Source organism: Zootoca vivipara, chromosome 3, assembly GCF_963506605.1.
Source record: "Zootoca vivipara chromosome 3, rZooViv1.1, whole genome shotgun sequence".
NCBI lineage: Eukaryota > Metazoa > Chordata > Lepidosauria > Squamata > Lacertidae > Zootoca > Zootoca vivipara.
In genome coordinates this window covers 77,267,842-77,280,394 of record NC_083278.1, presented here as the reverse complement: position 1 = coordinate 77,280,394, position 12,553 = coordinate 77,267,842, and the positions used below count along the sequence as shown (strand labels likewise).

Here is a 12,553-nt window from a genome sequence, read left to right as displayed (position 1 = left end):
GTTTTTTGTCTGGTTTTTCCGAAAAATTTGGTTTTACCTGCGGCAGGTATGGCATATGTATAAACTATGTATATGCAGACACTCTGACATCCACATGGAACATTGTGTCAAAATTTCAACGCAATCGGTCAAGCGGTTTCGGAGAAAAGGTGGAAGCTCCAAACATGGACCCCTTTACATTTTTATATAGATTGGCAGGTACATAAAAATACTATAACAGAGAAAAATGCAGGTTTGGAAACAGTTTCTTTTGCAAACATAGACTGGAGAAGAAATGTTTCAAAATCAAAAATTTGCATTCTGAAATCAGTACAAAATAAGTGAGATTGTGGCTGCAGTCTTATATCCACTTGTGTGGGAGTAAGCTTCAGGTGAACTCAATCGAACCTAGTTCTGAGCAGACATATATAAGATTGTACTGTGTGTTACTTGCTCTGTGCAGCTTTAATATTTAAGTCTGAACACATGTCTGTTTTTTGAAATCTGTTTTTTTTTACTCCAAATGATTTCAAGACATTATATGCATCTTTGCACTGATAGCCATCCTCGGATGATAATGCATGTTTCCTATAACATTAAGCTGTTTAAAATAAGATATAATAAAGTGTCAGAACAAGACTGATTCTGGGGTTATTTGACAATGTAGTTATCTTCCAAGAAACCCATCAGACCTGCTAGAGTTAAACATGTTGAAACTTTTGCTTTTCGAGTTACTGAAAAGCACCCCCCACTCAACAGTGCTGGTCAAACACTGTAGAAGGATGTAATGAATAATTAATGAATATTAAGGCTGTAGATCACTTCGACCATATGTGCAAAGCTTTGAAATATGTCTAACTCACATGGTTAGATAAGTACTCAGGACTGATTTATATGAATTGGTTGCAAATTCAAGAACATATATGCATTGGGCGTACCCATGTCAGAGGTGAAAACAATGAACATATTCTTCTAATCCATGTTGTTAACACATGATTGTCCTGAAATATTTTTAACTGCCAAAAAGAGAGGAAATAGATAGACGACAACCCTGAATCCTGATAGTTTTATGTTTAGCGACCTGGTATAATTCATTCAAATCTAAAACATACCAGTTTAGCATTTTGAAATGTATTTTGTCTAGAATTTTTGTTAGAGATGGAAAGAATGTAATTTACGACATCTTACATATTTTACCATAATTGTATTACAGTAGAATTAGAAAATATAATCCCATTTTTATCTAATACAATTACATTTACACAAAACTTGTCTTGGTGAAATAAACTATTCTGTATCATGCATAGGACTTTTACCTTGAAATTCACATCATAATAAGAATGCTGATTAGCTGTTGGTTTAGGTATCAGGTTTTCTGGAAAGCATACAGGAGTTATTAATTCAAGTGTTGTTATTTGTTACACAGTTGATTCAATAACAATGTGGGATTAGCATAATTTTCTTCTTGATTAATTTGATTAGTTGTGAGAGAGCACAGTTTCCAGACCCATTGATAGTATGTGTCAAGGATTCTGGAAGCATGTTTGTACTTTCATTTAATAACTAGTGCATTTATACACCTATGCCTTAATCCAGCCCTTCCATACATCAAAAGGGCTGGTGACATGGGAAGAGGGCTCTGTGATAGGGCACTGCAGAGCAGTGTACATGGCAGTCGGGTAGGGAGGACGTGGTGGTAAGGTGGATCACCCCCCAAGTATTAAGTTCAGAGCAAATTAATTTTTAAAAATGGAAAGAGTTTTCCAGAATTCTTGGATTAAACACCAATTTTTCATTTCAGTAAGGAAATGTACATCTTTCATTGTATATTTCATAATCGTTTTCAGTTTTTTTGTAAGGATCATTTAAATAATTAATGAACAATTGATAATTTGCAGAATTGTTGTGACTCGAGATGCAATTCTTTGATATATTTGTGAATAGAGAAGTTTTAAGATCTACCCATTAAGCTAATACATATAGATTTCCTCGGTAAAAGTTATTTTTTTAAAATAGAAATGAATAAACACTTGTGAGAAGTCACCATAATTTTTGTGTTCGCTGTAGGAGGATGGTTCTAGTTATGTTGAGCTTACACATGTTTACTCAGAAGTAATTTTAAATCGCTGCAGTGGTAAAGGTAAAGGGCCCCCTGACCATCAGGTCCAGTCGTGTCCGACTCTGGGGTGCGGCGCTCATCTCGCTCTATAGGCTGAGGGAGCCGGCGTTTGTCCGCAGACAGCTTCCGGGTCATGTGGCCAGCATGACAAAGCTGCTTCTGGCGAACCAGAGCAGCGCACGGAAACGCCGTTTACCTTCCCGCCGGAGCGGTCCCTATTTATCTACTTGCACTTTGATGTGCTTTCGAACTGCTAGGTGGGCAGGAGCTGGGACCGAGCAACGGGAGCTCACCCCGTTCATAGCTGCCAAGTTTTCCCTTTTCTCGCGAGGAAGCCTATTCAGCATAAGGGAATTTCCCTTTAAAAAAGGGAGAACTTGGCAGCTATGACCCCATTGCAGGGATTTGAACCACCAACCTTCTGATCAGCAAGCCCTAGGCTCTGTGGTTTAACCCACAGCACCACCTGGGTCCCTCCAGGTGGTATTTACTCCCTAATAAATGCGTTACAATAAATCCTAATTCTGCAGCAAACTTAAAAGGGAAAGTGTTGTCTTTAATAGCCAGTGATTCACAATTCTAGATGGCACTGCAATCCTTAATACATTTACCCAATGCAGAGAGGTGCTGTTTGATCACTCTTTATGTGTACAAAGGACTGATATGGACCCCAGTTGCACACATAGCTCTATTCTGAAATTACAGAAGTGAAGTAGGAGCTCCTCTTCTTTTTCTGGAGAAGTGAAAGTCAGACATGCTCATTTTGACACCCCTCTATCATGCATACTTTAGAGAGCTCTGCAATCACCATTTGATTTAAGTAAAACTAATTTTACTAAAGATCTGACTTTATTGTGCTATTCCTGAATTTATTCATTATTTTATTATTTCCTAAAATTCTGAACCACCTTTCATCTGAAGAAAACAGGGTGGTTTACAACCTCATTTGCCTGTGGTTTTTAAACGTTATAAATTAATTTATTTGAAAAAAGGATTGTGACAATTTAAGTTTAAGAAGTGTGGTGTTACTACTAACTAATTAATTTATCAGCTGCACAAACCTCATTAATGGACTTTATGGACAGTACTTTGGGAAAAGAGGGCGTTCCCCCTATAACTGTAGTTTTAAATGGTATTGCTAAGAGAGGAAAATACTGGCTTCTTTGTGTCCCAGCATTTCTAAAAACCAGTGTTTTGCCTAAATTTGTTTCCAAAAGTCCCAAAGTTTGTTACGATTTCACATTGTTGTAAACAAAATCTGCCCTTATTCCCTTATGGGGTACACAAGAGCCCTTACAGAGTCTTTTGTAGGTTCTCCATCGGTAGGAAAAAATAATAGAGGCAAACCAGATAATATTGAGAAGCAAAGCAGCTAGTAAGCCTGATCTTTATTGAACTGTTGCAACAGGGTTCCCCCTTATAGGCAGGAGAAAGGAGGAGGACCCAGAACAAAGGTGTGCCTGCCCTTATATAGACATTTTGAAATTCCCTGCCATGGAGCTCAAGACCACCCTTCCATACATCATACATACATCACAGAAGGGGCGGTCTACAACAGAAATCTGAGTGCGTTGTTTATCTACTGTCTGGCAGGTTACCTGTTAATGGTCATTTGATTGGATTACTTGGGGAACCTGGCCAGTCTTTTTGTAATGATGAATTCATACACAGACATACCCTTAAGACAGGATTTGTGAATGAAAAGACAATGGGGAGGCTTTTCCATTTTCCTTCGACCTTGCAGAGAAATATTTGAGGTCAATTTGGGAGGGATAAAATTGTTTGAGGACTTTTTCTGTGGGGTTTCAGGCATGTGGTTTATATATTTATGTACGTGTTTGCTTTGTACATTAATGAACATTTATTATATATATCTAAGACCTTAAAATTCTTATAACAACATTAAGATTGGGAAATGGTAATACTCACTAGTTTTGTCTAACTGAATAGTTATTTTTAGCATTTCCCCCCTTATTCTTAATAATTGCTAGCCTGGGACAATAGTTGAGCTTCAACTCTAGTTACTTTTGCATTTATTTAATTTTGACAACTACTATGTAAGTTGCAGTTCTTGTGTGAGATTTCACACACACACACACACACCCCTCCCACACCCCTGTTGTTGGACTCTTAATTTTAAAGTGTATTGGCAGTTACCGTGTTTCCCCTTTTTTAAGACACCGTCTTATAACTTTTTTCCCTCAAAAAAACACACAGTGGCTTATTTTCAGGGGGTGTCTTTTTTTTTAAAAAAAAGTGCTGGTACAACTGGGACCCACTGGCTCAGGACGCTCAGTGCTCTCTTCTGCGCGCTGCTGGGCGCGTTGTTGGCGCTGCCAGTTCCGAGCGCCTGCAGGGTGGGGTGGGGGTGGCAGTGCTTTAAACCCCCAACCCTTTAGAAAGCAATGGAAGTTATGGACCGTAACAATCCTTAAGAGGCGCAGGTCTTAAAAAACCCCTGGTATCACCCTTGAAGCACAGCCTTCCAAAGTCAGGGGGGAAGAGGTCTGTTTAGACAAAGGAAAGGATTGGGGGTGATTCTGCGCCCTGGGACCCACAGAACTACTTTAAAAATCCCAACCTGGGGGGGGGGTCAAATAGTGAAGCCCCATAGCCCTGTAGCAACAGAAGGCACATTCTGAAGCACCCGAGCTGTTCGGTTCCATAAAAAATCCAGGAATTGTAAAATTAACAACAATAATGGGGGGGCACTCTATCCAAAGAGTTAAGAAGGAATGGGAAAGTGTTGAGTTATATATGGAAAAATATGGAAAGGAAAGTTAGTTAAAGATAAAAAATAAATAATTATCGCAAGGGAAAAAATAACATCATAAAGGGTAATAATATTAAATATAAAATAGACAACACAATAGAAAAAGCAAGTATATGACTAAATGAGATCGCACAGGAGTGAGGGAAGTGGGGAGAGAGGGAGGGGGGTAAGGAATGGAAGGAGGCAATGGTTGGAGGAGGGTATAGGGGGATGAATTAAAGGAAAATTAAGACTGAGAGGCGCATGGTTTTTGTTTTTTAAAGATGCAAAGGCTTGCAATCAGCCAAAGTATAGAGCCCAACTTCCAGGAGACTGCGATCTACTTGCGGATTTATAAACTGGAGGTGATCTATCCCTGTTTTATTGGTGTTCAGGTCAGAGTTGTTTTTAGAGAGAGGAAATATCCCATTTTTGAGGTTAAAGTAAAAGTTCCTGACCTTTTTCTTATAATGAGGAAATGCTGCTAAAACTCCGTTCTTCATTCCACGAAGGGGAGAGGGGGCGGGGCCGGGTGCTCAAAGACAAAAGAAATGGAAAAGGAGATAGCGATCAAATGCAGCCTCCTGCAGCCGCCGGGAGAGGCAGGGGCTGCAGCCGAGTGCTGCTTCGCAAACAAACGGGGGAAAGTGCTTAGAACCCAGAGAATCCAGCTGAAAAACACGAAGCAGCAACAGCAATTGCACACACACCATCCCAAGCCAGCACAGTAACCAAGTCCCAAAAGCAAGAAAGGACTCAGCAAACACTGCTGCGGCCGGCGTTGCTGCTGCTGACTCGGGGAGCTCAGTGCTCTCTTCCGCACAGCGCCTATCACTATGGCTTATTTTCGGGGTACGGTTTATATTTCTCAAATGCTTAGGAATGCTGCTATGGCTTATTTTATGACTACGCCTTAAAAAGGGGGAAACACGGTATTTAAAATATTTTGAAGCAAACGGCAGAATATTTCCTGTTTAACCAAATCACAGACATTTCCCCCTTTATTTGGAATACTGTTTGATTCTAAAAATAATTAAGGCTTACTTAGTTTTAAAAATTGAAAATTGAAATTATATTACAAATACAATGCACAAGAATCCAAACTTTCTAACAATCTTTCTTTGAGGCACTGACTGTTGTCATTCTGGGTAAAAAGAATATTCTAATGTCTAATCTTAGGTAACACTGCCCTCAGAGGGCCAAGGTAAGTAAATTCAGTTTTATAACAAACATTTTTTGGCTGGGAACTCCTTTTAAGGTTGATTATTTGAAATCTTATTTGTTTATTTATCTTCTGTTTGTTATATATCTTTCATGTAGTTTTCATTTGTTTTATTTCCTCTATTTTGCTGTGTTCTTTTATGTCTGGTTCTAAAGGGCATCTCTGGCTTATAAAGCATGATCTAGTTTGAAATTAAGCAATCCTGTCTACTTGGTTTCTCACCAACACAGGGGCTGCTTAGTAAATTGATGAAGCATTTCAAACAGATTTTATTTTGGGGGGAAATTGTGTGTGGATGAGAGAGAGAGAGAGAGAAGAAGAGGAGGAGGAGGAGGAGGAGGAGGAGGAGGAGAAATCTCACTTTTGTCTATTCAGCAGCTGTTGCTCCCTTTTAGGAAGTCTAAGGGACCCAGGTAGCGCTGTGGGTTAAACCACAGAGTCTAGGGCTTGCTGATCAGAAGGTCGGCAGTTCAAATCCCTACGACAGGGTGAGCTCCCGTTGCTCAGTCCCAGCTCCTGCCCACCTAGCAGTTCGAAAGCACGTCAAAGTGCAAGTAGATAAATAGGGACCGCTCCGGCGGGAAGGTAAACGGCGTTTCCGCGTGCTGCTCTGGTTCGCCAGAAGCAGCTTTGTCATGCTGGCCACATGACCCGGAAGCTCTCTGCGGACAAACGCCGGCTCCCTTGGCCTATAGAGCGAGATGAGTGCTGCAACCCTAGAGTCGGACACGACTGGACCTGATGGTCAGGAGCCCCTTTACCTTTACTGCTGTATTCTAGTGTATTAACACTACATGTGAATTAGGTATATTTTTTTGTTAGGATGACTTTTCCTCTACTGTTATCCATATGGGTAAAAGTTCTCCTTCCAGTTTTGCTATCCTAAATTAGTTGAAACATGTGAACACATCTTCTCACCAAAAGTGTTTTATATTCCTCTATTTTGCTGCATTCTTTTATGTCTGGTTCTAAAGGGCATCTCTGTATTTATACCTGGTTTATAAAGGCATAATCTAGTATATTCAGGCACATATATTTTCAAGGTTAAACAACACTGTCCAGGCTTGTGCCCCAAGGAGGTAACTTTAGTGCTGCTATTGCAGCGGTTTGACTTCAGCTCCAGAGGTGCACTCTATTGTCTCTTGAGATTGCCATGGGCCGGAGATTGCCGATGCCTGGTCATAACACTTTGATGATAAAACCATGTGTATCCATTCTAGCTTAGACTCTGTATATAAGAGCAGCATCTATGACTGTGGCTCCAGTGTGTGTTTGTCCTATTTTTATATACTGTATAAGTTTCCGCTTGTTCAGCCTGAGAATATGGACAAGTTACTTGGAAGACTATGTTCCAGACCAATATCCATCATGTCTGTTTAAGAACCCTAGAAGGGGACAGTGGCATCCCTAGTTGAGAGCTGTACTCCAACTAGAGATGTGAAAGCCCAGGGATTAGGTATAAATATTCCCCCCAAGTCTGTCCCCCCCCCAAAAAGGAAAAAAGGAGTGCAGAATATTTTCTTTTAGAATGGCGATTAAAATGTTAAAGACGTATGATGTCTAAAAACTATGAAACAGAAGACTTATAAGTAAGACAGTACAGTGGACGCTCGGGTTGCGAACGTGATCCGTGTGGGAGGCATGTTTGCGACCCACAGTGTCTGCGCACGTACGGGTTGCGATTCTGTGTTTCTGTGCATGCGCAAGTGTGAAACCCGGAAGTAACCCGTTTGGGTACTTCTGGGTTCGGTGTGGGTTGCAACCTGAAAAGACGCTACCTGAAGTGTCTGTAACCCGAGGTATCACTGTATAGATAATCACAATTCCTGTACACTGAGGACAAGCAATCCCTGAATTGTAAGCTGAAAAACTTCTCAAATGCAAGAGCAAGATGTGTTTCTACCTCTTGGGGGCACTGTCATTATCACGTGAGAAAGAAGGGATCAACACTTTCTTTGCTTTTGAAAGGGTAGAAAAACTTGTTTCAGTCTAGGAAGGAGGAGAAACGGGAACTGAAACTGATAGCACTAGCTCAGAAAATAAATCCGATTAATTTTCATGTATATTCATTGATTCCCCCAGTTCTTTTTTCTCAGTTCTTTTTTTGGGAAATAAGTGCTGTATATCACTGTGAAGGACCAAAGGATATACAATAATTTTCTTGATGTTTCTAATGTTGATGGTTTCTTCTGTTTCTACCGGTATTGTTTTTTGCCTGCTCCTCATAAATTGGCCAAAGAGTTCCTTTACAATTCAGTAGCTTGTAGCTCCATTTGTGAAATATTTCTTAAAGTAAATTCATTTTGCATTTATTTTCTGAATAAACTGTATTTTAAATATACAACATAGTTTTTATGGCAAACCAAGTTATCCATGATACATTTTATGTTCCTACAATGACTTTCAATCCGTAAATGGTTATATATTTTCCCATTCCCTTCCCCCAGATTTCTTATTTTTCTAAGACCACCCCCTCAAGGGAAAAACAGTTTTCCCCATGGCTTCAATATTTCTTGAAATTTTTACATCACTATTTCCAACTTCATTGAAGAAAATCAGTTGTGAGAACTTAATTGAAAAAAGCCTCCTTCAAGCCAACCACCCTTGATAATTCTTGGCTAGGGTAACTTACCGGTACTCCTCTAGAATAAGATGTTGGAGCAAGTGGTGACAACTCCAGGCTTTCTTGGTTGACACTATTTAGATCAGCACGGCCCAACATTTCATACCAAGTGGGCTGCAAGAGTACTTTGACATGAAACCTGCAGGCTGCACAATGCCTTGTTTTCTGGCATGGGGTGGGGGCAGAAATTTGACTCCCCTATCCCTTGTGCTGCATTTCCAAAATCGACTAATTGAGGGGCTGGGATTTGGGAAGGAGTTGTGAGGCTCTGGCAGGGTCCTAAAGCTCCCTACCTCATGTCTGAGCCCTCATGCTTCCTTCCTAAAGCCCAGCACCTTGCTTACCTGACTTTGGGAGGGCAGCACGAGGGCTACAGGGGAGGGATCAAATGTTGTTGAAGACCACTGAAAAGGGACCGAGGGCTGCATATGGCCCTTGGGCTGTGTGTTGGATCAGCCTGATTTATATACTTTCCTATCTTGGTCCTAGGGACCCAGGTGGCGCTGTGGTTAAACCACTAAGCCTAGGGCTTGCTGATCAGAAGGTCGGCGGTTCGAATCCCTGTGACGGGGTGAGCTCCCGTTGCTTGGTCCCAGCTCCTGCCAACCTAGCAGTTAGAAAGCACGTCAAAATGCAAGTAGATAAATAGGAACCGCTACAGCGGGAAGGTAAACGGCGTTTCCATGTGCTGCTCTGGTTTGCCAGAAGCGGCTTTGTCATGCTGGCCACATGACCTGGAAGCTATACGCCGGCTCCCTCGGCCAATAATGCGAGATGAGCGCGCAACCCCAGAGTCGGTCACGACTGGATCTAATGGTCAGGGGTCCCTTTACCTTTACCTTTATCTTGGTCCTAGTTTCGAGGATGAAACAGCCTTTGTCATATTGTTGTACTAGAACTTGGAAAGAGAATGCATCTTATTTGGTTCTGTTGGACCTTTCAGCAACTCAGTACCATCAACCATAGCATGCTTCTGAGGCATCTGGCTGTTTGCCTCCTTTCAGCCCCTGTGTGCTCCCAGAATCTATCTCTGAGGATCTTCTGGAGTACATTTTGTGGTTGCATGGAGGGGAGGGGTGGAAAGGGAAGCCTCATTAGATTTCACCTTAAATGAGCAAAAAAGAAACAACAGATTATCCACTTAGCACAGCAGCATTCTTTTTATAGTAATCTATGTTTTCATTTTAAAATAATTCTTGCCCCCTGAAATAAATGGGGTTGAAAGATCCATAACTTTGTCCAGAAGTACTCAGACGTAAAAGTCAACAACTTAACGACCTATCCCCCCCCCCAATTTAATTTAACATTATTAAAGAGAGAAAGAGCATCAGTTAAACGTACTTAACCCTTTCACTGGGAAAAAAATGAAACAAATGAATTTTGAAGTTTCTCTTGAATCCAGAGCTGCAGCCTTGTTTGGACCTTCCTGTGTTTTATTTTCTAAGAAGAATAAGTTGAAATGTCTGTGATACAACATGAATTAGTTTAATCCTATTTTCAGCAATGCTCTGTAGTAGCTTTAAATAGCTTGACCGATATATAAATGATGTGAATTACTCAGTTTTCTCCAGTGCAGTGTACAAAATTAGAGACATCTTCCTTAATTATAAGGAGGATGTTTCTGAAACCTAAAAGGCGTAAATGTAAGCAAAATAATAATTTAGCTTACATTTAACACAGCAGGAAGTTGGATAGAAAATAATACTCTAAAGCAAAACTACTGCTATTTTAACTACTCCGGAGTTGCACTTGATTAAATTATCACAAAGTGTTTCCCTCTGATTTACTCTATGGATTACTGGTTCACTCAATTTACCTTTTCAAATGTGAATATTCAACCTTGCCTTTCGTGTTATGCAGTATATTCATATTACTAATACTACTAGGAAGTGGAAATGTCACCTTCCATATGTGGTTATTTCTATCCCTTTTGTCTTTCATATGAAACCAAAGGTAAATCTTAATATTATAAGAATGAAAATCGTTGCAGAGAGCTTTTAGCAAAATTCAGACTTTTCTCATTTATTAATTATCTCATTTATTAATTGATAGAGTTATTAGTTTGTTAAGTCAGCAGAATGCAACAAACACTCAAAAAATATCCTTGCTGATGAAATAGTAGCTAAATGTGGGCTGAATCACACTACTCCCATACTGGTCCACAGCTATTTGAACAAATGGATTCAATGAGGACATAGAGGGGATGCTTATTAAATCTGCAGATAACACAAAACACAGAGGACTAGTAAACTGAATACAGTAGATGACAAAATCAAGATTGAAAACTATCTTGACAGGTTGGATACTTGACTGAAAACAAGACAAATTAAATTCCTATATTTAGGTTCAAAAAATCAAAAGGATACATACAGGATGAAAGAGATCTGTTCGACAGGATCTAAAACTCTTACCTGATGACAACATGAATATAAACCAGCAATGCAACGCACCTGCTAATCGTAAGCTCTAATAACTGATGCACAGAGTCAAGATTGCTAGTTGTAATACTTCACTCTATTCTGAACTGGTTCGGCCACTTCAGAATACAGTGTCCTGTTCTGGGCAGCACATTTTAAGAAGGACATTGACAAATTAGAGCATGTCTAGACAAGGGTGACCAGGATGGTGAAGCATGTATAAACCAATCCTTGTAAGAGATAGTTGATAGTTTGTTAATCCTGAAGAGGTGAAAATTAAGGGAAAGCATGATAACAGTCTTCAAATATCTTAGCAGCTGTCACACAGAAGATGGTGTAAACATGTTCTTGCATTGAATGTATTATCTATGTATTGTTGGCCCTGAGAGAAATCCCTGCCTGTTTTAAACCCTCTGGGAGGGAAGCAATCTTATCTCAACTGTACCGAGGTTTGGAAAAAACAGGAGAGATTCCAGCTGTTTTTAATCTTCTCCAAGCTGCAGCACCAATGAGCCCTTGTGGGAAATGGTGTTGGGCATTCTCCTTGCCTGAAGGCAAACTCTCTCTCCTAGACATTTGTGAATGTCCAGATGTCCAGTCAAAGGAATGCACACATGAACATACTGTATTATCAAAAAAAAAAAAAACCGACACAAAAGCACAGTTGAATCAAATAAGCTGTTGCCAGAGAAACATTTTTTAATTCAAGCAGGGACAAATGTCATGCTTTCAATGTCTATTTTGTTTTTTACTGTAACTATAAGGTACATCTAAATTTTTCAAAATAGGGGCCAGGGTGGTAGAGGAGTTAGATTCAAAACAGTGGTTCATGGGTAGAGCTCGTGCTCAACATACAGTGGGACACCATCCAACTTCTTTTCAGGTGGACCTAACACCAGCCTGCTTCTTTTTTGTGGGCATAATTGAATCTGGCCTAATTTGAAACAAAAACATCCCACTTCCTCCCCCCCCCCCCAAATGAAACCACTCCATTTCAATTTTCCCTTCCTCTTCTAGGACTGGGTAAGTCAGTTACTATACACCATCACCTGTATGTACTGGGAAGACTCTGCATACAAGATAGTAAAGATCACTGTTTCTAACAGGCTAATTTTGAGGAGGGAGAAAGAATTATTTTTGCAATTAGGAGTCAAAAACCGCTGTCAATCTACTGTGACTCATCCAGTGAACTACAAGTAAATGGCAATATGTCTTCTGCGAATCCTGTTTGTTTGAATGAATGAATATCCAAACAGTATTTTTTTAAAAAATAATTAAAAGTAGAAGTAAACAAGCTAGGTTTGCAAGCTTTTTATCAACCTATGCTGCTGTGCCCTTAACAACAGTTAGATCTGCAGAGATTCACAGAAGAGGATGTTTAGGTACGTTCTTGAACAGGTTTCACTTACTGATGTCTGTAAATCGATAAGTATTGTTAAGA

At 40.0% G+C, this 12,553-nt stretch overlaps 1 protein-coding gene across 3 annotated transcripts in view; it reads left to right on the top strand.

Moving 5' to 3' along the window:
* AKT3 (AKT serine/threonine kinase 3) overlaps positions 1-12,553 on the top strand; it is a 116,334-nt gene that overhangs the window by 50,756 nt on the left and 53,025 nt on the right. Inside the window, exon 2 of one of the 3 annotated variants that reach the window (XM_035108350.2) lies at positions 11,040-11,154. The exons of the other annotated variants lie outside the window; for them this stretch is intronic. Coding sequence (XP_034964241.1) covers positions 11,118-11,154 — 37 coding nt within the window. The 5' untranslated portion in view covers positions 11,040-11,117. The remainder of the gene's footprint in view (positions 1-11,039; positions 11,155-12,553) is intronic. 3 annotated transcript variants of the gene reach the window in all.